Below are 26,177 nucleotides of genomic sequence, written 5' to 3' on the forward strand. Positions count from 1 at the left end.
GTGCCTACATTTCCCAACCTGCCTTGGGGTATAAAAAGAGGGGAAGGCCAAACCTTTTCTTAAGGGGGCAGCATTGTTATACCTTCTACCTAATACTAATACACAGATTTCCTATTTCTAAATGAGTGGTCCTTGTGGGGGCAGAAGATTCCATGAATTCCATCCTCTCACTATACTGTTGGGAAACTGATGCACAATATAGCACGCTACGTTATTCACACTAACGATCCTAGCTGCAACATTATGCATGCACATCTGGAGCAGGCAGGATCTCCGGAGTACAGGTTCACTGGAGCTCTGGATCACTGGAGCAGAGCAGAGACTTCCGGCCGAACCTCAGCATCCTGGTCCGGGGATAAGAGCCTCCTCAGTCTCTGCTGCGCGGTCCCAATCTAGGAGGCACTTGGAACCCTCCGGCCAAGTTCTATTTGTTTGTTTGTTTAAGATTTCTTGGTTTACAAAAGTATGTGCAATGTCTCTTTTTTCAAGTTGCATTTTCTACGGATCAGTTTCATTTGTTGCGAGACGTTAGTGTTAAATTAGGAAGAAAAAGGGGAAAGATGGGGAGGGGCCTCTAGCCAAGTTGACCCGGCAAGCGGAGATGCTGGCATGGGCCGCGGTGCTTGGTCTGTTGGATGCTGGTAAGTGGAACCTCTGGCCCCTGTTCCGGCCGCGCTGGCCTGCTGAGGCGCTGCACCCTCTTGCTCCCAGGTGTGCAGAACCTTCTTTTGTGATGGCGCTGTCTGCGCAAAGGGTCCTGCTCTCCAAGTGGACCTTTCCGACCAACTCTGCCAGTTCTGCTGCCATCCCGGTGCCCGGATGTCCTTGAGGCCGGCTTGACTTTTCCCAGGATGAACCCCGCATGCCCTTGCCCTTAGAAATGCCACGGCTGGTATTGCTTTAATCGATGTAGCTGAAAACACGTGTAGTTCTTTGCGGGAAGCGGCGGCAGGAGACATGGGCCCATCGGAACGGGGAATGTGCACCGTCTGCAGGCTCTCAAGGGCGCTTCGCCCCCATTCCTGCCTCTGGTCAGGAGGAAGAGGCTCATCCCGATCCCTAGTTCCCAAGGAAAGCCTTCTCGAGAGGTGCCTCCCCTGAAGACCCCGAGGGGCCGACCGAGCCGCCGACCGTGGACAGGACACTCGCTGAGTGAAGGGCTTCTCCTGGACAGGTCCTTTGCGAGGTCCCAGCTCAGCCCAGGCTACGTTGCAAAGATGCCATGATCTGCTGGGTCAAAGGCTTCCATAACCTCTCTGCCCTTAGACACGTTTCCCCATTTCAGCTTCTGGGCTTGGAGGCACCGGGAGGGCCACGGATTTGTTCGCTGCACAAAAGCAGGTCAGAGCAGCCAACGCCTAGTAGCAGTGACTCCTCAGGACTGTGGTGGCCAAAGGTTTGTGTATGGATTTATCTTATGCTAAAATCATAAGTTTGGATTTGTTTATAGATTTTGATGAATGGTTTTTGTAAATTTTGCATCTAGTTACAGGATGTCTATTTTTCAGGGTGTTTGAAGGAACAAGGTCATGAACCTGACCTTGTTGAATGACCTCAGTCCTTGAGAAATCTAAGTAGGGAGCAGACAATCTCACTGGAATTCCCTTCTTTTGTTTGCTTCTGTTTCCTTGGCACCCAGGCGACAGCAGGATGGCGGGCGCAGGTGGGGGTTTGTACTGAAACTCCCTGGTGCAAAGACCCCTGGGCCCTTGCAGCTTAGAGTCAAACGAGTGCAGAGCATAGCAAGCATGGGGAGGGCTGCCGGTAATGCATTGTTTCTCAGTCTAAGGCTAAATTTTGAATCAGAATGATTTTGTTGCCTGCCATTAGGACTTGGGAGGAGCCATAACTCAGCAGCAGAGCTCATGCTTTGTATAGAAAGTCCCAGGTTTGAACCCAGCATTGCCAGGAAAGGCTGGGAATTACTTCTGCCTGAAACCCTGGAGAGCCGTGGCAGTCAGTGCAGACAGCCCTGGTCTGACTCAGCCTAAGGCAGCTTCCTGTGTTCCTGTGCCTTCCGTGGCTTAATGTTTAATTGCTGCACTGCTGCATTTAACAAGTGAATTAAAGTGAGAAATGCTCTGACCTGGTACGAGATATATTCCTATGTGCTTGTGCCATCTGCAGGGAAGGGATTCACTGCCTCGTAGCTGTTCATTTTGTGATCATGTTATCAAAAACTCAAACTCTGTCGGCTGTGATTCACATTTCATTACAACCTGGCTAATAAGTTAGGGATGCAGGTGGTGCTGTGGTTTAAATCGCTGAGCCCCTTGGGCTTGCTGATCAGAAGGTCAGCAATTTGAATCCCTGCAACGGGGTCAGCTCCTGTTGTTCTGTCCCAGCTCCTGCCAACCTAGCGGTTTGAAAGTGCGCCAGTGCAAGTAGATAAAAAGGTATCACAGCAGTGGGAAGATAAATGGTGTTTCTGTCTTGGTGTCCTGTTGTGCCAGAAGCGGTTTAGTCATGCTGGCCACAAGACCCGGAAAGTTGTCTGTGGACAAACGCTGGCTCCCTTGGCCTGAAGCAAGATGAGCACCGCAACCCCATAGTCACCTTTGACTGGACTTAACTGTCCAAGGGTCCTTTAACTTTACCTACCTTTTTTTACACCTTATGTTGCCAGGCGAAAATGTTCCTCTTTAACCAGGCCTTTGACAGATTGTCGTCCAATGCCCTTTTAAATTGTGTTTATGGGAGGGGGATGTTGGCTTTTGTGTGTATGTGTGCTTGTGCTTTTTATTATGTATTTTGTGTTTTTATGTTGTTAACTGTCCTGAGATCTATGAATGAAGGGCAGTATACAAATTTAATAAATAAATAAATAGCAAGGAAAAGAGGCTAGCTAAAGCTGGAAAACAGGTATTTGGGCAGAATCTGGAGTTATCCAAACCCCAAGCTGTCTGAAGGCAATCCAGTTTAGGGAAGGTTTTTAAAAATGTTTTATTATGTTTTTATATATGTTGGAAGCTGCCCAGAGTAAGATGTGTGGGGTATAATTAGTAAAATTATGATTATGGAAAGAGACATCCCTATTTTCATCACAGAAATGTTGGAGGGTATGTCACACAGGGCAAAGAAAATTTGCTGGATGCTAAGGGACACAAGTCTCTTGTGCAATTAAAAGAAAGCAGAGCGCGTCATGAACCAATCAAAACAAATTCCAGAGGTACCTCATGCAGAGGCACAGAGGGGGAGGGCTTCACCCGAGGGCCTTTTTGGTAGCAGTTCCCAGACTTTGGAGGCCAGGCCAGCTCCTTCCTCACAGTCCTTCCACCTGCAGGGGAAGACAGTATCATTCTGGCAGGCTTTGGGGAACCAACTGATTTGAAGGAAAGGGCTTTGAATTGTGCTGTGCAGTTGTTACTCTCTGTATTTTATTGTTTGTTTTGATATCATTTTAATTTTATTATAGTTTAATTACTTTTAAACTAATATATTGTATATGTTTTTAGCTGCCAGTAAGTAAGTAAGTAAGTGGGACGCGGGTGGCACTGTGGGTTAAACCACAGAGCCTAGGACTTGCTGATCAGAAGGTCGGCGGTTCAAATCCCCGTGACGGGGTGAGCTCCCATTGCTCGGTCCCAGCTCGGTCCCTAGCAGTTTGAAAGCATGTTAAAGTGCAAGTAAAGAAATAGGTACTGCTCCGGCGGGAAGGTAAATGGTGTTTCCGTGCGCTGCTCTGGTTCGCCAGAAGCGGCTTAGTCATGCTGGCCACATGACCCAGAAGCTGTACAACGGCTCCCTCGGTCAGTAAAGCGAGATGAGCGCCGCAACCCCAGAGTTGGCCACGACTGGACCTAATGGTCAGGGGTCCCTTTACCTTTACCTTAAGTAAGTAAGTAAATCCCATCTAGATTCCTTGAGGCTGATTTTATTATGTTAGCCCACAAAGTCATGTCCATCTGGATATGTGTAAACAGGTGTAAATAATTAGCCATTAGTAGCTGCCTCCATGTAAAGGGAAACATGTAGCCTTTTAACGTGAAGTACAACTCTGGTTCTGCAATTGGTCAAGGCAGGGCTAAAGAGTTGTAGTCTTGTATGTTTCCACAAAAGGGTGTTTTCTTCCTGCAAGTATAATACCAGGATCCTGCAAAGTCAGAAGTGTTTTTTTGTTTATTTGCCATGTGTCTAGGCATCTTCAGCTGACTTCAGAGGAAGTTTATTTATTGCTGCTTGCCTTCCAGAACTAAGCAACACAACAAGAAAATCCACTGAGCCCCAGAAACAAGACGCAATATTAACATCCCTCCAGCACGATGGCAGGCAAGAAAATCCAGATGCATCCTGTAAGCCCTCCCAAGAAGCAGATCCCTCTGGGTAGGTTCCAGATGCATAAATATTCAGCCAGTATTGGTTTATTCTGACAACTAATAAGTAAGTGATCCTTTCCTTCCATTTGTTTTTGTCAGGCATGATCCTTCTCAAAATTTCTCTTCTGGCTCTCCTAAGCATTCCAGTGAACCTCCACCTAAAGCAAATCTGGTAAAAGAAAGCGACCGATTTGCGGAGGTCCAACTGCAGAAAAAGTCCTCTCGTGAGTAACGCTGAAGAAATACTGCCATGAAATGCTGGCAGTTTGCATGGAGGTTTCTGCCAAGGTCTCCAGACATAAAGCCACCCCAGTGTGCACAAAGGTCCAAGCAGCTCACACGCAAATGACTCCCCGATGGCACTGCGACACCCCTCTTCGCGGCTGCTCCACTGAGGCATTGCAGGGCCCCTGACTGCAGTCCGAGCAGGCTGGAATGGCAAATACATTTGTCACCGGCTTCCTCCAGCACCTTGTGGAAGCCAAAACACAGGAGGCGACATGACCGTTGGGGGCAGCATTACAGTGCTGGCCTGTGTGGGAAATTGCTGGTGATTCGGGGTCCTTGATTCCACGTCTCCCCCTCTCAGAGAATTAATTCCTAGTCTACATCTTATTTGTTTCAGGAAATGTATACACCGCTTGATTGTAAGATACCTCAAAGTGTTTCTTTGTTCAGACAATAAAATCAAGAAAAAATCACAACCATACTTAAAGCCAAATCCAAATAACTTTCTTGTACTAGCCACTGGCCATGACAAATTGGATTTGGGCTTAAAGCAGGGGTCCACAACCTTTTTCAGCCGTGGGCCGGTCCATCGTCCCTCAGACCATGTGGTGGGCCAGACTATATTTTGAAAAATAAATGAATGAATGAATTCCTATGCCCCACAAATAACCCAGAGATGCATTTTAAATAAAAGCACACATTCTACTCATGTAAAAACACGCTGATTCCCGGACCGTCCGCGGGCCGGATTGAGAAGGCGACTGGGCCGCATTCGTCCCCCGGGCCTTAGGTTAACTACCCCTGGCTTAATATACAAGTTAATGTTATGTATTGAAGTTGAAAGCTACCTCCACTTTCTAAGCATCTGGGTCAGCTTGTCTAAACAATGATGTTTTTAGCAGGAGCCAAAACGAGTAACTGTACAGCAAACTCCCTCAACAGGCAGGGAGTTCCAGAGTGCAGCTGCTGCCATATGAAATGACTGAGTTCTTACAAATGCAGAACAGGTGTGTGTCATCTGGCACCTGTTTTAGTGCCAATTCTGCCAATCAAAGTGGCACATGTAGAGTGAGGGGATCTCGAAGCTACACTGGTCCCAAGTTGTTATGGACTTTACCTTGAATTTGGCCCAGTAGCAAATCAGCAGCCAGGGCAGCTCTCTGAGCACAGGTGACATACGCAGACAAGGCCTCACTCCTATCAGCAATTGTGCTTCTGGATCAGGTGCAAGGGCAGCCCAACATGCAGCGCACTGCAGTAATCCAGTCTTGAAATAGCCAATGCATGAAGTACTGTTGTAAGACTTTCCGGGTCCAGGAATGGCCACAGCTGCCCAACCAGTTGCAGCTGATAAAAGGCTCTTCTAGCCAATGAAGCTGCCTGAGTCTTCAGGGACAGAAATGGTGCCAGAAGCACCCCCAAACTGCAACCCTGCCCAGGGCAGGCAACTGACCAGTTTCTCAGACATGGGAGCTACTCAACCATTGTGTCTCTGTCTTGCTAGGATTCAAGCTCAGCTGGTTTTTCCTCATCCATTTCACCCCTGTGTCAAGGGAGTGCATGGTCTCTCCTGATTCATGTGTGGGTCATCAGCAAACTGATGGCACCTTGCCCCCAAACTGCTGATGAAGCTCCCAGCAGCTTCATAAAGGTATTAAATAGCTGAGAGGCCCTCTCCCAATGCCCCTCTCTGGACTTGGTCCTATAAGACCCTGGCCCCAATTCCCATGCCCTGGAGCAAGTCCAGGAGGAAGCCATGGTCTTGGTATGGTTTGCCCACCTTCCTGAAAATGATATACAGGTGGTACCTAACACCATATTAATTGGCAAAGATGTCTAAATCAGCATCAGATGTCTGTTGGAAGTGTAAAGAAGGTTTATTTTCCCACATGTGGTGGACATGTAAAGTGGCTAAAGACGTTTGGGAGCTGATCTATAATGAGATAAAAAAGATACTTAAACTAACTGTCCCAAAAAGACCAGAGGCCTTTTTATTAGGGATAACTGGAACACATGTTGCTCCAAAACAGGTGAATCTATTTCTTTATGCAATAACGGAAGCGCAAATATTGTAAGCTCAAAAATGACGTGAAGAGGTGCTACCTACTAGAAAAGAATGGCAGCTGAAATTGACAGAATATGTAGAACTGGCAAGTTTGGCTTGTTAAATTGGAGATCAAAAAGAGACAGACTTTAAGGAGGACTGAAAAATGTTTGTGGATTATTTAAAAGCTCATTCAATCAATTTTATTGTTTATAGCCAAAGGCCTTTACAATAGATGACAAAGGAAACTTTCATCTAAAATCGTACAACGCAACCTGTAACAATTTACAACATAAAAATAAATTCACAAATTTGGCCACATGGTGCGTCTCCATCTCCATCGTTTTACCCAGACACTGAGGTCCAGAGCCGAGGGCCTTCTGGCAGTTTCCTCCCTGCGAGAAGCCAAGTTACAGGGAACCAGGCAGAGGGCCTTCTCAGTAGTGGCACCCGCCCTGTGGAACGCCCTCCTACCAGATGTCAAAGAGAACAACAACTACCAAACTTTTAGAAGACATCTGAAGGCAGCCCTGTTTAGGGAACCTTTTAATGTTTGATGCATTACTGTATTTTAATATTTTGTTGGAAGCCACCCAGAGTGGCTGGGGAAGCCCAGCCAGATGGCCGGGGTATAAATAAATTATTATTATTATTATTATTATTATTATTATTATTAATTAATGTTTGTCTGCTAGGAGTTCAACGGGCACTTCCTGTGTGGATCGACCTGGAAGCCAATTAAGAATCAGAAATATAAATTTCCCTCTAGGCGTTGTGTACAGGGGGCAAATCAGCAGAAGAGTATGTGATGTCGTCTACCTCATGGCAACCATGTATACATTTGCAATAGATTACTGAAAAACTCCATGGAAACCTGATAAAATGCAAGTAGGATTTGAGAAAAGACAGCAGTGCAAAGTACAGCCGTACCTTGGTTCTCGAACAGAATGCGTTCTGGGAGTCCGTTCGACTCCTAGAACCGTTCAAAAACCAAGGCGCAGCTTCTGATTGGCTGCAGGAGCATCTTGCAGCCAATCGGAAGCCACAGAAGCCACACTGGATATTCGGCTTCCAAAAATCGTTCGAAAAACCAGAACACTCACTTCCGGGTTTTGACTGTTTGGGAGCCGATTTGTTCAGGACCCAAGGTGTTTGAGATCCAAGGTATGGTGGAGGGATTTTTTAGGAAGAAGTGAAGACTTAGAATAATTATAATACGCAGCAGGAGTTGGAATTTTGGGAGAACCATGGAGGGATGGAGGGGAAGTCCTAGGCTGAATGACTAAGTGTTGAATTTGAAATGTTGAATTATTCTTTATTTTTCAAATTACTATAAATAGATAAAAAGAAAAGAAAGCTCAGCCATTCTTACAATTTCTCTCTCTTCTTTAGGAGATAATGAGAATTCAGACACAGAATGGACATTTTATCCAAGTTCCTTTGGTCACACTTATCACACGGGGAAAAAGTGTTTCTTTGAGGGTGTACACCTCAGAAACAAAACCACAACATCTGAAAGGACAGTGGAAATGTGCTTTGGAAAGAAGAAATATGGTAACACCACAGAAACCTCTTTCAATTCTTTATCTTAATATCTTAAAGTTTTGGGCTACCAAAACTATGAGGTTCAGTTCTCATGTTTTCATACACATTTTCCAAGGTGGAATCAGCCACATGTGAGTTTTGTCTCCTTTTCATTTTTCAGTGTATAGGTCACTCAACTTTTTTCAGGCCAAAAACTGCACTGAGGTCAAATCTCTGTGAGCTACAGCTGAAAGTGGGGATGTCAAAGTGTGTGTGCCCCAAATTTGCCATTTTAAAAAAGGAGGAATGAGGGGAGGGGTGTCACAAAACATTTTGGCATCACCAAATTGCATCAGGGCCTCACAAGAGTGGTCTGTAAATATAGACAGATAATTTAAAACATTTCAAACGGTACCACTTTGGGGCTCCTTGGGAAGCCACAAAGCTGACTGGCATTACAGTGTGCGTGTGCGGGGGGTGGGGTGGGTGGGTGCCATTACACACACACACACACACACACACACACATGTATATAACCTCTGGAATCACAGTATTGCAATGAGAGACGTGGGAACAATGAGCATTTTTTTAAAGCATTTTTATTAAAATAGTTTAAAACTTTTTAGTGATTTTTAAACGGGGTTGGAAGTGAACACCCACCCACATCCATTTGACAGCATATTGTCACCGCTGTGGATCCCCCGGAGCACTCAAGACTTGTTAGAATAAAGCCATCTTCAAATGAGAAATGTTGATGGTTCAGGGGCCACAACATCTCTTAGGGGACTGGGGGCCACCTTCAAGTCCTTGGGTTAGTCACCCCTGGTATAGATGATTATCATTTTTCCCCATATCTATAGCCTTGCCCCCTGCCTCCAAGGCTCTGAAAACCTGTTGCTCTTTTAACATTGCTTTTTGTTTATTCACGTTATTTTAAATTTTGTTTTCAGTTGTGTGAGGTGCTTTATACTCTGTGAAAATGGGGGTATAGATAGGTTAATGAAATACAGCAAATGCTTTGGCTTGAATATTTTTGTGATCAAGAAGGTGGGCCTGAAATGTTTACTGAAAGGTTTCCGAAAACCTGCCACTTGTTGTCTAGTTCCGTGTTATTCCTTGCCCTGATTGGTTGCAGATCCAATGCCACCAAGATATCAAAGGCCACTAAGAGATCACACAAGAGCAACTGCCTTGCCCCCCCCGACCCTCTCCTAAAGAAGAACAGCATGCATCATGGGTCAGAATTGTAGCATTTCAAGAGTGTGACTGTGGACTCATCTACACAGCTGCAAATAAAACATTTTAAATGTGTTGTAAAGTGCAATATACAAATGTGACACTAGATAGCGACAGTGACCTATGCCAAGTTCAATGTATTTTTCAAAACTTTTTTTTAAAAAAACATTTTCACAGCATTTTTATATGTGTGTAGATTTCACCATAATCCGGTACTGCAGATGCTTCTATTTAAAATTTAAGAAAGTGGTTTTAGGTTTATAGTGGCATTTGTTGTTTAGTCGTCTTAGTCATGCTCGACACTACGTGACCCTATGAACCAGAGCATGCCTTGGAAACTCACTTTCTTCTCAAAGCGTCTCCTTTTTTATGTCCATGGAGTTTTCTTGGCAAAATACTGGAGTGGTTTGCCAGTTCCTTCTCCAGGTGGATCACATTTAGTCTAAACTCTCGGCTATGACCTGTCTGTCTTGGGTGGTCCTGCACGGCATGGCTCAGAGCTTCTTGGGGTTATTCAAGCCCCTTCGCCACAACAAGGCAGGGATCCATGAAGGGGTTATAGTGGCATACATAGCTTTAAATTAATGTTATCTATGTGCATGACTCAAATGGATCTTTTTCTACGGTTCAAATGGTAGAAACTAAACTTTTGTCCCCCGTGTCCTATCTAGTTGTGTTTTTATTTGTCATCACAGTGACTGAAGATGCCTCCAGAAATGGTATTCCGTTGGTGACACTGGGAGACCACCCTTATGCCTATCCAGAACAAAGCAAAGACTTCCACAAACTGGGACCAACCCTGCCTCCAGTGAACTTTGGGAGGCAAGTTCCACACTCAGCCCTGTGATGGCTGATGATAACAGTGATCATCACATTCCACATTTAAAGTGACGCAATTAAGCAATAAATCTCTCTAAACAATATACAGTCGTACCTTGGTTCTCAAACGCCTTGTGACTCAAACATTTCGGCTCCTGAACGCCGCAAACCCAGAAGTGAGTGTTCCAGTTTGCTAACGTTCTTTGGAAGCCAAACATCCAATGCAGCTTCCGACTGAGTGCAGGAAGCTCCTGCAGCCAATCAGCAGCTGCGCTTTGGTATTTGAACGTTTTTAGAAGTCAAACGGACTTCCGGAACGGATTCCATTCGACAACCAAGGTATGACCGTACACACATTAAGAAAAAGGGAATCATATACAAAACTACAAATGCAATAAGATACAGCACCTGAGTCCAACATGACTAAAATATTGATCTCAATAAAATGACATAATTCTAAGACTCCTAATTGTTCCTTGGCTGCTGAATCCCTTCCTGTCCAGCACATGGTGACGCACAGTGTCAGGTGTGCATTTGCAACCCAAATTGGGACCCATGCCAGCTGTAACTATGGCTGCAGGATGGAGGTTCCCCACCTTGATCTAGACTTTCTTCAAGTCTCTCCCCTTTGTTACTACTGCTTCACCATCCTTTTTTAAAAAAAATAATATTTATTGAGAATTTTAAGATTACAAAAAACAAAGGGGGAAAAAACAAGGGGAAAAAAACAAGTAGCATTTAGACAATACGAATCAATAAAAAAAACAAGGTCAAAAAAACAAAACACATAATACATCAAAATCAAAAAGCAAAAATAGACAAAAAATTTAAAAACAAATCCAATATTCCCAAATCATTAACTGTCATTACTTTGTTTCATCGACCTCCTCACACCTCCCTTTTTTGTATTCTAGTTGTTAATTATCTCAGCAAATCCTTTCCCTCTTTCATAATATTCTATCATTAAATTACCTTAATCTATTTTAACCTTATCTTACCTAAAAAGGCCCTAAAACTTATAACTTAAATCTTATTTATACCAAATTCTCTTAACCATGACATATTCTTACATAATTCTTTTTAACATTTCTGCTAAAGCCAAATAATTTCATTCCAACATTTTTCTAATACTCTTTACTTTTACAAGATTTTCCTAAATAATTTGTTTAAAACTTTCTTCCAATCTTCATCCAACGTCTCTTTCTCCTGGTCTCGGGTTTTGTCAGTCCTTTCTACCCCATCCATCTAGTCCATCAACCTGGTAACCTTATATCCGAGGCCCTTGGATCTCTTCCATGTCCCATCCGCAGATCTTCTTCATATTTATACCTGTGCTTTACTTTGTCTTCTGCTCCTTTCACTCGGGGAGACTCCAGCTTGACAATGCTTTTGTCCCTTCTCGACAGATCAGCCCCTTTTCCAAAGTCAACACTGAACTCCATGTGGTATTTAAAAGCATGTTTCAAAGTCCCTCCAAAGTTAAGGGCCCGCACAACTCCAAACGCCTCCCGGCCCAAAGCCAGACTTGAAAAGTCAAAACATCCCTGCATAGGGGGGTCTATCCAGCCCCCCATCTCCAAGCCAAACAGAACTCTGTCTCTCCAAATCTGTCTTTCTCCAGGTTCATTCGTCAAGTCCAGCAACTCATGTTCCTGCTGGGCCACAGTTCCCTCCATCTCTGCCTCACTAGGTCCAGCAACAACCTCCTCCCTCATCTGATCTGTCAAAGCACACTCCTGAGTTAATTCCTGAGTGGGTTCTAAATAAGTACCCACTGCCTGTCCAAACTTTCCGATCCCAACAGTCATCAAATCCATCTTCTCATGTAACTGTTCCAATAAAGCACTTGTCTTACAAAAGGCCAACACCAGAGCCTCCGAGTACATTGTTGTTGAAGGTCAGAGTCTGTTCCCACGATCTTAATCTATTGCAGCTGCAAAGCTCCCCAGTTCGAATTTACAGTTTCACAAGCTCCCTCTAGGGGAAAAGCTTCTATTTGTATCCATCTCTCTCTCTCTTTTTTTTTAAAAAAAGCAAATCTAACAACAAAGTTTCCTTTTTCAGATATTTTGTCAATATTTTGTTCCTTTTAGATGCGAAGGGGAACAAAGGAATCAATATGTTTCTCTTCTTTTAACTATCTGTCAAAAACGTTTGTCTATAGTCAATGAACTTCCCGAAGACGTCTGTCCTGACACCCCGCTCCCAGGTTCAGGACGGTGGATAATTGCTTTTATTTACTTGTCTTCTGCAAGTTTAATCAGTCCAGAAAAAGTTCCCCCCTCTTCTCCTTCTTCCAAGGGGGGTTCAGTAATTTTAAATGATGAAAATTGATCCTTTACAAATGATTTTCTAAGCTCTAGCTTGCCGTGTCTTTGCTTCAATCTATTTACAAAAAGCGGAAGGCAGACTTCCTGTTTATACCTTTCCGCTTCAGTGCCAAATTAAAGGAAATTTCTTAATCCAATTTTCCGTTCTACTCACGGGTACTTGTTTAGAGTCCAATTGTCCACAGGAAAAAGTCAGCGCTCTCCGGCAACAGCAATGCGGCTTCACTCCGTGAAACAAGCAGTCGATTCAAGGCACCGCGCCACTCACCCCACGTCGCTCCGGAACCCCGAAATCGGGTTTCCCCGTGAGTAGGGGGGGCGCAAAGGTACCGGCCGAATCCCACGTCCACAGGCTTCCCCCGCCTGTGGTTTTTGATGGGGCTCCGCCTCGCCGTGGCGGTTCAGACCCTGTTTTCCACGGAGCGGATTCCTCCCGATCGGAGGAAATCCGCCATTGCCAGAGGCGCCAACCCGGAAGTCCTGCTTCACCATCCTTTTTGTTTAGACAAATATCTGTATCTTCCACCTTAGAAAACACAGTGCTTGTTTTTCATGCCAACCTTTTATACTCGGCCTATGCCTCTAAGTGGGCCTCAACTACAGAGCAGGCAAGAGGTCACTGGAGTGCAACCCCACCACATATCATACTTTATGACCTACATCCCTATTAAGGCCCAAGCTATTGTTTTGAATCCTTTATTTTAGACCCTGTTCAGCATAACAAAGGTTTCATTTCAAAAATGCATAGCTTAATGTTAGATGCTAATACACAAGTCTTTCATAAACTTAAGGTTACAGTGGGAAGAGGATCTTGGAGAGGAAATTACAGCTTGATAATGGAATAAAATATTGCCAGACTGGTCCTGTAAATCTTTGTCTTCCCAAAGGAGACACACAGATCTGTCTTTACATTGTTTAACACAGATTTTCTGCCATCAGCATGACAGTTGTCTTATGGGCATTAACTTGTGCCTTTTGTGCCACTGTTGGCCATCAAAACCCTTTAAGAAGCTAGAGATTTTGCGAAAATGACGTTTGATGTGGCTGCTAGGATTTATGCTATTGTTTTGCTATTTTCAAGAGAGATTTCTTAAAAAAAAAACCTGCAGTCTTTCTAAGTACATATATTGTGAGAAATATTTGATGTCTTTGGTGACCTGTATGTGACTTTCTGGAACCAAAGCAAAAAGCCATAGATTTATATAGAGAAATTTCCAAACTTGTAGAAGCTCAGAGGCAATTTTTACAAGTGAACTCATTTTATTGTCAAGAAAAAAACAAATCCATATATCTTCTATAGTCTTGAACAAGAAATGTGGGTTCTATTATTGAAAGAACTTGCACCTCATAGCAACTGCATTAGGATTTTGCACATGTAATGCCAAACCAAATCAAATCAAAATCAATGATGTGTCTGTTCCCTAAGTCCAAATGGCTTTTGTTTTCTTTTTTAATAGTTCCAAGTATATAAAGCAGTCAGATACGTTTATTCCTCTCCAGCACTTGCCAGGAGTTCCTTGGTATGTATCTAGTATTTCATTTAATACTCTGCCCTTGTATGCTTTTATTGTTTTATGCTTTAAGACAAACAAAGTAATCCTACCCTTGGAGAATAGGGAAGGATATGCCAATTTCAGTTCTCTCTGCTTCTCATTTTTCATTCAGCGCTTTATGTTAATTTATCCTAATAAACACAGTTTCATATGCAGTTTCAACTAATATACACATTTTCGCAAGTAATTTCTCCTAATATAATGCATGGGTTGGTTGGAGAATTGCAAAATTTGGGTAAGTACAAAATTTGCATAATGACTGAGTTTTGGTTATCATTGGAAAGTGTGAATTCAGTAGATTCACCTTTAAATGCAAACTTTAGCCTCCGCCCCTAGCTAGAGAGCAGCAAGGGAAATTGATATGCCACTGTCCTGGTTCAGATGTTTATATGTCGAACTAAGCCACAGAGCATCCAGGTTATGCTTTCATGGGCTTTTGGTGAAGCACTTAAGAGTCACTTGCAACTCTAGTAAATAGATTTTCTAAGAGCTTATTTTAAGCATGACATGAAGAGGTCAAGCCAACTGTTAATCTTGCAACGAAAAACTAAGAAAGTAACTATTTACTTTTTGTGTACTGTATGTGATTCAGTTGGTGATTTATTTATATCTTGAAGTCCAACTAACAAAGGAAATTAGCAAAAGTATTAAAAGCAAGTTGTAGGGGTTGTTCGTGCGCAAGTTGGTGCCACTCCTGGCTAGGTTGCCTTGTTAAACCTTTTCTGTCTGGACAGCCCTGCACTTCGTGGCTGTTCAGTCGCTAGCAGAATCCATCAGTGGGCGTTTCTTAAACCTTTTCCAGCATAAAAGTTGTTTGACTCCAAGCCTCCTCCTACTCTCCCTGCGCGGAAGCCTTCTGTGCAGGGAGGGCGTGGGTAGCGGAGGACCCATGCTCTCCTCGCTGATCCCCGGCGAGGAGTCCTGGAGCCCCCTCGCCGATTCCCCCATCTGCCCCCCTTTATCCCTGGTGTTATGCTGATTTCTTTCCCCAGCTGGTGAGCCGCCTCTCCCCCTGCTGGGCCCTTCTCCAGCATCGCTTGAGAGCCTAGCCTCCGCCTCTGGCTCCGATGTCAGTTCCCTGACATCCACCTCCCCCCCAGGACCCCCTTCACCCCCGGCCCGACCTTTTGATCCAACTTCGTCCCTTTCCTCGGCCGACGATGCGGGGAATCCCCGGAAGGAGCTGTCGCCATCCTCTGAGGATTCAAAACCCGCTTCCCACCCGCTCCGATCTCTCCCTGCGGGGTGGGCCTCCCAGTCTGATTCTTCTTCCTCCGAAGCCTCTCCTCCCTCCTCTTCGGAGGCAGAAAAACCCACAAAATCCTCTTCATCGTCTGTGGTTCCAAATTGCTCCTCCCAGAATCTCGCTAGTGGCTTGGGTTTGTCCGGGAACAGGCTGTGGAATTCCTCCACAAGATACCCGTCATTGATTGCCTCCGCGGGAACCCACGTGTTTTCCGACCCGGGTTCTCCCTCCCAAGCTATCAGGTACTCCACCTGGCGCCCTCGCCACCTTGAATCGAGTATTTCCGTGGCCCGGTTGTGGTGTTCCCTCTCCTCTATCTGCGGGTGTGTGGTGACTTCGCCTTCCCGCCCCAGGACTCCCCTCCATTCCCTGTACGGTGAGAGTAGGGACCTATGGAACACCGGGTGTATCTTCATGTTGTCCGGCAACTTGAGCTTGAATGCTACAGGGTTCACCTGCTGTGTTACCTCAAACGGCCCCAGCCGCCTTGGCTGCAACTTCTTGCACCCCCCCTTAAAGGGTAACCCTTGGGTTGACAACCACACCCGGTCCCCCACCCGTATGGTCTCCCCTTCCCTATGGTGCTTGTCTGCCTGCCTCTTGTAAATTTCCTTGGCCTGTTCTAAGTTCATCTTAAGTTGCTGGTGCAGAGCCTCCATTTCTTCCACAAACTGCTCTGCCGCAGGTACGCTCCACCCTTCCTCCCCACTCCCCGGGAAGGCCCTGGGGTGACACCCATAATTAGCCATGAACGGGCTCATTCCCGTGGACACATGTTCAGCGTTATTGTACGCAAATTCAGCCAGCGCTACTTTCTCTACCCAATCGTTCTGCCTCTCGCTGACGTAGCAGCGTAGGTATTGCTGGAGTACACTGTTCGCTCTTTCTGCTTGCCCGTTGGTTTACGGATGTCTCGCCGTCGAGAAGCTCACCTCTACCTGCAGCAAACTCATGAGCTTCCTCCAGAACCGGGAAGTAAATTGTTTCCCGCGATCCAAAATTACTCTCAAGGGAGCCCCATGCAACCTGAAGATGTGATCCACAAACAACTTGGCTGTCTCCTCTGCGGTCACCACATGTGAACAAGCTATGAAATGGCACATCTTTGTCAATAGATCGACTACTATCATGACTGCTGTCTTCCCCCGGGACTTGGGCAAATCGGTCATAAAATCAATGGACACCACCTCCCAGGGTCTTCCCGGCGTGGGTAAGGGTTCCAGTAACCCTTCGGGGGCAGCCCTTTCCCCCTTTGCCCTTTGGCAGCGGTCGCACCCCCGTACATATTCCCGTACATCCTCCCTCACCCTTGGCCACCAGAATTGCCTGGTGACGAGCATCATGGTTTTGTGCTGTCCAAAGTACCCAGCTGTGGGGCTGTCGTGGAGTTGTTTGAGTACCTTTCCCCTCAGGGTCTCCCCCGGTACATACAGCGCCCCCTTATAGTACAGCACCCCTTCCTTTTCCTCAAAACCCCCTTGGTTTTCTCTTCCATCTCGGAGTTCCCGGATTTTAGTTTGAGCGAACACGTCGTTTCTAGTAAGCCCGGCCAGTTCTCGTTTCCCAACCAAGGCTCCCCCACACACGCATCGGTCCTCGGGGATCACGTGTCGTATCTCCGACGGTCCCTCTCCTTCCATGTACTCCGGCTTCCGGGAGAGAGCATCTGCTCTTACGTTTTCCTCTCCTGGCACGTATCGGATTTCGAAGGAAAACTTGGAAAACTCCTGTGCCCATCGAATCTGTCTCTGGTTGAGTACTCTTGCGGTCCTCCAGTACTCCAAGTTCTTGTGATCAGTACAAACCTGGATCTTGTGCTGTGCCCCTATCAGCAGATGTCGCCATCGGCGAAACGCCGCATAGATCGCAAGCAGTTTGCGGCCGTACACCGTATAGTTTTGCTCTGACTTGCTCAGCTTCCTCAAGAAAAAGGCACACGGCTTCCATTCCTGCTTGCTCCTCCCTGGCTACAAAAGAATCGCCCCAATGGCTCTGTCGGACGTGTCGGTCTCTAGCCTCATGGGTTTCTCCAGATCAACTTGCAGGAGCTGCTCTTCCGAAGCGAACGCCTTCTTCAGTCTTTCAAAGGATTGCTGGGCACTTTCTGTCCAGACAAACTTCTTTTTGCTACTGAGACAATCTGTGATGGGCGCTGTCAAGTGGGCGAAGTTCTTGATGAACTTCCTGTAGAAGTTGCTGAACCCTAGGAACCTCTGCACGTCCTTCCGGGTTTTGGGGGCCTTCCATTCCAGCACCACCTGCACCTTGCTTGGGTCCATAGCTAGGCCTTTGTCTGACAACTTGTACCCCAGAAACTCGACTTCTCTGGTGTGAAACTGACATTTTTCCAGCTTGACTCACAACTGGTGCTTCTGCAGTCTCTTTAGCACTTCCCTGACGTCTCTGACATGTTGCTTCTCATTGTCCGAATAGATTAAGACGTCGTCCAAGAAGGCTACGCAGTTCTTGTACAGCAGGGACCCCAACACGTGGTGCATGAAAGCTTGAAAACAGGCGGAGCCCGACTGTAATCCAAATGGCATAACTAAGTACTCAAAGGCCCCCAGCGGGGTTGACATTGTGGTCTTCCATTCGTCCCCCTCCCTCATCCTAATCAAGTTGTATGCTCCCCTGAGGTCCAGCTTGGTAAAAAATTTTCCCTGCCTCACCCGTGTTAAAATGTCGTCAATCCTGGGCATTGGGAAGGTCACGGGTTCTGATACCAAATTTAACGCCCTAAAATCTACGACCAATCTGGGCTGGTTAGTCCCTTTTTTGTCCACAAAGAACACCGGACTGCCCCCCATCGCCTTTGATTCCCTTATGAACCCCCTCTTCAGGTTCTTGTCAATAAACCCCCGCAACTCCTTCATCTCCCAGTCCGACATGGCATACAGTTTACCCACTGGCAGCTGAGCCCCTGGGAGCAAGTTGATTTGGCAGTCAAAGGGTCTATGGGGGGGTAGTCTATCCGCCTCCTTCTCGCTGAAGACCTCCTGCAGGTCAGCATATTGTGGTGGCACCTCCCCTTTCGGCTCCACCACTAACCCAGCCACCCTGGCCACGGTCATCCTTGGGGTTTTCCCCCCTAGACAGTGTTCCAAGCAGTAAGCTGACCCAAAGGTGACCGTCCGCTGATGCCATGCCACTACTGGATCATGTAGTGCCAGCCAGCTCATCCCTAATATTATTGGGGGTCCTGACAGTGTGGCTACGTGAAAGGCAATGGTCTCCGTGTGCCTGGAAACCCTCATTCTCATTGGTGGGGTCTGGTGCGTCACTTCCCCTCCCAGAAGCTCCCTGCCATCAATGGTGGTCACTTGCAAGGGAAAATCCAGGGGCAGCAGGTGGAGCTGGTGCTCTAGGGCGAAGTCCTTGCTGAAGAAATTGCAGGAACTGCCTGAATCCAACAGCCCCTTCACCTTGACTGGGTGCCCATTCGGGAGTTCTAGCACCACTTCTATGGCTATGGCCGCTCTGGGGGGGTCTGGCTGGGGCACTTCTATTGGTTGCTGGCCTGGCTGCTGTGCCCGCTGAGTGGCAGCCAAGCGTTGGCGTTTCCCTGCTCCTGCTCCTTTCCCCCCTCCTCCTCACCTCCAGCAGCTCCCACCATTCCTTGCCAGGCCTTTCTTTGAGGGCAGACCCTGGCAAAATGTCCTGGCCGCTGGCAGAGGAAACACTTCTTATTAGTTTTCCAATCCTTTTTTTTTTTTATAGAGATTTATTGGGTTTTACAATAGAAATAAACATAATAAGCAATGTAACATATATCTTAACATAATTTCACATTTTCTTTGGACTTCCTCACATCTCCCGCTCCCACTTTCATCGTTATAGCATTTTGTCAGCAATTTATTATCTTATTTACATTCTTATATCCCTTCTATGCTTCATAATCTTCTAGTTCTCAAAAAGAGTTATATTTTCTCAATCTCACTTATTTTCTTAAAGTCATCTAAGTTTAGTGGTGCTCAGTTATATTGATCTAGCATCCTGTTTAGCATTCACTCAAATTGCAATGTTTTTGTAAATAGTTCTTAAATTTCTTCCAATCCTCCTCAGTCCTCTCTTCTCCCAGGTCTCGAATTCTGCCGGTCATCTCGGCCAGTTCCATGTAGTCTATCAGTTGCATCTGCCATTCTTCCAGTGTGGGTAGATCTTGAGCTTTCCAATGCTTTGCGAGTAGTATCCTTGCTGCTGTTGTTGCATACATAAAAAATGTCTGGTCCTTCTTTACCACCCCTTGGCCGACAATACCCAAAAGAAAGGCCTCTGGTTTCTTAATTAGTTTTCCAATCCTTTCCCTCCCTTTTGCGACCTTCACTGGAGTTTGAAACCTCCCGCGCGCCCGCGCGCCATCAATTTCCATTGGCTCCGCCGGCGGGGAAGGCTGCCTCGGTATTTCAGGAATGCGGTAGTCATGGCAACGTTCCCCTCTCCCTTCCCGCTTCTCCTGAGCCCGCGCTTCCTGCCTTACGCCAATCGCAAGCACAGCCTTGGTCAGCTGATCCATTGACTGCGGGCGGGGCGCGCGGGAAAGCTCGTCCTTCACCGTAGGGGAAAACCCCTCCTCAAACAACATCTGAATGGGTTCCGAGTCCAATTCCCACCCGAGCCGGTGGACTAACATGGCAAAGCGCGACCAGTAGTCTCTAACTGACTGGTTCCCCTGTTTACAACCCATCAGTTCCCGCCGAGTCACACTTTGCTGCACATCACTGGAAAACATCGCATCCATCGCCTGGAAGAATTTCCTCAGGTCTTTCAAGGCGGCATTTTGCGTTGCCATTAGGGGCCTGATCCATTCCCTGGCCCCATCCTGCAGATGCCCGACAATGTATGCCACCCTCTCCCCATCGTCCGCAAAATCCTTATGCTGCAGTTCCAAAGCGTATTCTATTTCCGTTCGGAACGCGTTGTAGTCCTGGGGTTTCCGCCCAAACTTGTGTACCAGTCCCGGTACCTTCCTTGCTACGGGGGTGGTCCGGACCTGTGCATCGTGAGCCCGCCTTTCTTCCAACCGCGCCATGAGAAGAGCCACATGCTGTTCCAAATCTCGGTTCCTCTCCACCAGATTTTGCACTCCGGCTGCTCCCTCCGTGGCGCCGGCTTCTCCGGTTTGGCTCATTCTGCTGCCTGCCTGTCGCTGCGCACAAGCAACGTCAAGGACTGACGGATTGCTGTAATAAATGTAGGGGTTGCTCGTGCGCAAGTTGGTGCCACTCCTGGCTAGGTTGCCTTGTTAAACCTTTTCTGTCTGGACAGCCCTGCACTTCGTGGCTGTTCAGTTGCTAGCAGAATCCGTCAGTGGGCGTTTCTTAAACCTTTTCCAGCATAAAAGTTGTTTGACTCCAAGCCTCCTCCTACTCTCCCTGCGCGGAAGCCTTCTGCGCAGGGAGGGCGTGGGTAGCGGAGGACCCGTGCTCTCCTCGCTGATCTCCGGCAGGAGTCCTGGAGCCCTCTCGCCGATTCCCCCATCTGCCCCCCTTTATCCCTGGTGTTACGCTGATTTCTTTCCCCAGCTGGTGAGCCGCCTCTCCCCCTGCTGGGCCCTTCTCCAGCATCGCTTGAGAGCCTAGCCTCCGCCTCTGGCTCCGATGTCAGTTCCCTGACACAAGTATTCAGTATCCTAAAACCAAAAACTAATGTATTAAAACCTAGTATTCAACAGCCAGATAGAAGGACCAGCAATTGCAGTCCCAGTCGCAGTGCCTCCCTGCTCTCATTCCAAGGCAAAGTCTGAGAGTACAGACTCAGGCAGACAACGATCTGGAATTCAAATGGCCACAACTTTATTGATTACATGTGTTGGTGGAACTTAGGCTCAGGCATGGGGTATCTTTCAGCAGACGGGGGGAGGGCAGCAGTTGGAGATGGGTGTCCCAGAGTGACTTTGGGTGGTGTGTGGCCCCTCATCTGATACACCAGCCATGCAATGAGCTCAGTACCACTTTGCTTCACAACGCCTCAGGCAGGATGCCAGGACCCTCTAGGATTCTTCATGCAAGATGAAGGCCTTTCTTGTAGGAAATGATGCATGATGAATTAATGTGTCTGTTTTGCCACAGAAAAAAACAACAATAGGAAGCCACACTTGGTAGAGGCACTCTGCGGGATTGTTGTAAAATACTTGTGTTAATCACATACACCTGACAAACTAACAAAACTAACTTTTTGTTAGGCTATTTTGTTTCATGAGAAATGGCCCTAGGAAATACTTCTCCAATCCTGAAACAGCTGGAATAGAATAGAATAGAATAGAATAGAGTAGAATAGAATAGAATAGAATCTTGGAGTTATGAGGTTTTATAAATTTTAGAGTGTAAAAGAGATGAGGGTATATTTCATGGTTCTACTTCCTTCATTTTAGTTTCCAATTCTTTTAGTTTCCATTGTGCAAGCTAGAAAACTGTAGCTTTACCTCCCTCCTGTGGTGGCTAAAGCCCTTTGCAGCTTATAGCGAGAATATAAAAGGGAGAGCACCCACAAAGAATTCAGGCTTGTATAAAGAGGCTTTTAAAATATATAATCCTTCTTTGCCTAAAACATCCTTTGATTGACTTGAATATACAATGGATTTCTTCTTTGATTGACAAATCATGTTGGAGATAAGCACAAAAATGTTAGTGTAAGGCCATTGGCATTTTTGAAACCTTTAACTCTGCGGTGCTGCACAAATGCCTCTTGCACAGGCCGCATGAAATCCTCTCCACACTCACTCAGGGCTATATGGATGTGCCTCAAGTGGTTCCAAAATTCATTCCCACTTCCATCTGGTATTTTCCAGTCTGCTGCAGTTTTATTTTTTACAAGTCTGTCTTCTGTTTTTTTGTCTGATATATGGAGTTTTAAAAAAATGTATACCATAAACTACAATACATGCATATTGCTCAGTCATCAAGAGATACTTGCAAATCAATCAGTTTTCCTGTGTGCTCCCTTGCAAAGAGGTAGCCCTGATAGTCTTTTGCAGCAAAAACAACAGTTCCCCAGTCCTTTGAGGTCCGATTGCTCAGCCTGGGGTGCTTTGGGAGGAAGTGTGGGATGTAAATGGATAATAATAATAATAATAATGACCACCACCCTCCTCTTCCTTCTCCTCTTCCTATGCTCTTCCTCCGAAAAGACCTTCTCCATACTAATTAAGGCACCCAAAAGCAGAATCCTAACTTGCTCAGAAGCAAATCCTGCTGAATTCAAGATGAGTCTGGTTAAGTCATCAGTTCAGACACTAAAATATACCATTGTTACAACCTGTGGACTTGGATACTCATTTCGCAGATTTAGTAAATGTGGAACTCTGAGGTAGAATAGATGCTGAATAAGTGGCAAGGGTTGTATTTTCACCAGGAGAGACCAGTAGGGCCAAGAGCTTCCAGAGGAGTTACTGTGTCTTAGGATGTTGTGGCTCTCAAAGGGTCTGCCGCTTCTTGGTCTGCCACTCTTTATGGGAGTTACTTGGTATACTAATGATAGTAAATCATTATACGATAGTAATGATAGTAAAAAGTAAATTGTAGATTAACTACAGTTTCTGTGAACATCCAGGTTTCGTGCATAGCAACTATATGACCTGCAGAAATTCTGTTTGTATTACTTTGCACTTGCCTCTGCCATTTGTGAAGCAGCAACTTCAGGCTTGTCCTGACTCACAACACTGCATCCTTCCTTCGTTTTCCTGAATTCCTGTATTCTTGTTTCTATAAGCTTTTGTTCTACTGTTTCACTAGCTTTGTGTTGTATTTTTGACTTTTGACCTTTTACTTTGTATCTTTGCTCAGTCTCTTTATGATATCATCGTGCATTGTGGCCAAAGTCATTTTGAAGGAACTGAACAGTTCTTCCTCAGCCTCATTAGGGAATGGCTGTGGCTCAGAAGGAGCCAAGGTTTTCTCTTTCTGCAGTCTGACTGCTAATGGATCTATTGCCATACTGGATTCCAAGAAAACTGGTGGAACACTAGGACCTAGAGCAGGCTTCTTTTGGGGCATCTGACCAAGTTTAATAGCTCCTAGTGATTCTGTTACCTTCTCAGCCGAGGGATTGGATCTGCAAATATCAGGTTACTCCCTTTGCTCAGGCTTTGTCGGGATTGAGCACTGCTGACTTTCCAGCTGAGAGGAACTGATGACATAAACATTAAGCAGTGAAGGTTGATCAGTTGTACTGGCAACATTGCCTTTTTTATCAGGGTGGGAGGACTGCAAATATTCCAGTCATTCTGCTTCTGCTCCCACATAATCCAAATCTGTGGGTAAATCTAATGATGGATAGAACTTATTTTCAAGCAACATTTGCCACTCTTTGGCATTGACCTTCTCTTTCTTTAGTCCTCCTCGCTTTTCACCTATGGAGAATTGGTCAGTTCTGGGCTATCTCCATAGAGTCAGGGCAGCAGCTTCTTTTGAAGATCCAGATGGTCTGACATCATTTTTCCAGGTGGAAAAAAATTAAGTATTCCCTGTTTGGTGGAATACCCTGGGCTCTTGCTCCCCTTGCAGAGATCTGAAGCTTCGAACCACATGCAAAAAGCAACAGGTCTGTAGCTCTTGCCCTTCAGGTTGCACCAAAGGCCCCTGCCTTTGACATGAGGGAAGGGAGGGGACAAACAGCCTCAAGGAGCTTAGGCAGCAGTCCCAGGTGAAAAACATGTCTAAAGTAGAACCAGAGATGACATTTCTCTAATACTGCTATCCCGAGTAGACAAAGCACAAATTTCTGAGCTTGTAATGCCTGTCTGCTTTTTGAGGTGAGTTTTATGAGTTTTATGTGCATTTCGGGACGCAGGTGGTGCTGTGGGTTAAACCACAGAGCCTAGGACTTGCCGATCAGAAGGTCGGCGGTTCAAATCCCCGCGACGGGGTGAGCTCCCGTTGTTCGGTCCCTGCTCCTGCCAACCTAGCAGTTCGAAAGCACATCAAAGTGCAAGTAGATAAATAGGCAGCGCTTTGGCGGGAAGGTAAACGGTGTTTCCGTGGCTGCTCTGGTTCGCCAGAAGCGGCTTAGTCATGCTGGCCACATGACCCGGAAGCTGTACGCCAGCTCCCTTGGCCAGTAAAGTGAGATGAGCGCCGCAACCCCAGAGTCAGTCACGACTGTACTTAATGGTCAGGGGTCCCTTTACCTTTACATGTGTATTTACATGCCAAGGAGCATGACCTTTGGGTGCACAGCTTTGAATTTACTCTGTTGTGACAGTGAAACTCTACGATTAATTGGTGTGTTTTTTATCTCCCCCATTGTGGCCTCCCACTCTAGCATTCCTTTCCACATAAAGGAGAAGCAGCAAGAATTAGAAAGGGAAAAAATGGAAGTGAAACGCCTGGACATTTGGAAGCCCGCTCCATCTCTGCTGCAGTCTTTGTTTACAACTGGACTGACGAAATGATAGACTTTTCTGGTTGCATGTCATAAGGTCCCTGGGAATATACCTGCTAACAATTTATTGTCCTAGAACAATTGTCATTATTTGTAGAAGGTGCTTATGTCCAGGTACAGGTTTCTTTAAAAATGAAATTAGACATTAGCCATTTTAGTATAAATCACGTTACTTTCTTGAAACTATTAGTCTGCATTCACAAATGAAAATAATACATTTTACACTTGCTCAGTGGTACTTTCATCTAGTCAAAGTTAATATGTTCTAAGGCTGAGCCTAGACTTTAAATTAGATGCCAGGAGTTTAGATGCCAACAGTTTGCATAGCAGATTTGCATACAACTCTTGTATGGAAAGTGGACATGGAACAGAGACTTTAGAGTTGGAAGGAACTCATTCTCTTCTGATAATTTCAGCCAAGGATTTTCAGCCACTTGTGATGTGATATCCTGGTGATTCTAGGTAGTGGTTGCTGGGCTGAGAAGCTGCAGGGATCCAAGCACCATGAGACTTTTTTTAAAAAAAGAAACCTTCAATAAACGCATACAATTAAAAATCAGAGCCTTAGTCATTTCATACAGTTATTAAGGAAAGTAATTGACAACTCCATCCAACACCCACCCTCCCCAGAATACCTGAGAGGTGGTCCCTGCTGCGTTGAAAGAGCCAGTGATGCAGCAGCTCCTAAAGAAACTGGCTCTGGACCCGTTTGGACCGAAGCAGCTATTGAGCAGCTAGAAATACTCACTTTGGGGGAAACTGGTGGAGAGGGCTGTGGTAGGACAGCTACAAACATTATTGGAGGCAGAGGCGCCAACGGGAGGGAGATTGGGGCTGACATTGCCAACGTCACGTCAGGAACACGGCAGTTGGTGGCTCCTCCTCCTCCTCCTGCTGCCCCCCCTGCTTCCGGGGCCTGCTTCCCCCCTCTGTCCCCTCCGCAGCAGCAGCAGGCGAAGGAGCCAGCCCCTGAGGCCACGCTGCCACAGCATTCCTAGGATTTCCACAACTTTCCACAGATAGTTTAAAAAATAAAAAAGTAATTTATATGTAGTATATAATCACAAAGCTAAGCTAGTAGGTAAATAATAATAATAATAATAATAATAATAATAATAATAATTTATTTATATCCCGCCCTCCCCAGCCGAAGCCGGGCTCAGGGCGGCTAACAACAATCAAAATAATCCCACATTCTAAAAACATTTCATTATAAAAATTAATTAAAATCAAATTGATGGCAACCATTAAGCAAAATTCTGTGCAGATTGCCAGAGGAGGGGGTCAGGCTGCGCCCTGACCAAAGGCCTGGTGGAACAGCTCTGTCTTGCAGGCCCTGCGGAAAGATGTCAGGTCCCGCAGGGCCCTAGTCTCTTGTGACAGAGCGTTCCACCAGATTGGAGCTGCAGCCGAGAAAGCCCTGGCTCTAGTTGAGGCCAGCCTAACCTCTCTGTGGCCTGGGATCTTCAGGATGTTTTTATTTGCAGACCGTAAGTTCCTCTG

The 26,177-nt window shown here is 46.0% G+C and overlaps 1 protein-coding gene across 2 annotated transcripts; it reads left to right on the forward strand.

Annotated features, from left to right (window-relative positions):
- The first annotated feature begins 1,608 nt into the window (after positions 1–1,608).
- On the forward strand, positions 1,609–25,233 carry SPATS1 (spermatogenesis associated serine rich 1). 2 transcript variants are annotated; one of them, XM_080997496.1, is made up of 7 exons: positions 1,609–1,764; positions 4,191–4,323; positions 4,416–4,540; positions 7,981–8,142; positions 10,044–10,170; positions 13,955–14,017; positions 24,555–25,233. In XM_080997496.1, the coding sequence occupies exons 1-7, from the start codon at positions 1,749–1,751 to the stop codon at positions 24,682–24,684; spliced, it is 756 nt and encodes a 251-aa protein (XP_080853622.1). In that variant the 5' UTR covers positions 1,609–1,748; the 3' UTR covers positions 24,685–25,233. The 2 variants fall into 2 exon arrangements, with proteins under 2 accessions (XP_080853622.1, XP_080853621.1); XM_080997495.1 differs by having other exon boundaries at positions 1,636–1,669.
- Positions 25,234–26,177: the final 944 nt, after the last annotated feature.

The sequence above is a fragment of the Podarcis pityusensis genome, assembly GCF_964106645.2.
Source record: "Podarcis pityusensis genome assembly, chromosome: 3".
NCBI classification, from domain to species: Eukaryota; Metazoa; Chordata; class Lepidosauria; order Squamata; family Lacertidae; genus Podarcis; species Podarcis pityusensis.

Coding starts and splice junctions, on each gene's coding strand:
- SPATS1 (XM_080997495.1), top strand. Junction 4,324..4,415: donor CAAGAAGCAGATCCCTCTGG/GTAGGTTCCAGA, acceptor TGTTTTTGTCAG/GCATGATCCTTCTCAAAATT. Junction 8,143..10,043: donor CTTTGGAAAGAAGAAATATG/GTAACACCACAG, acceptor TTGTCATCACAG/TGACTGAAGATGCCTCCAGA.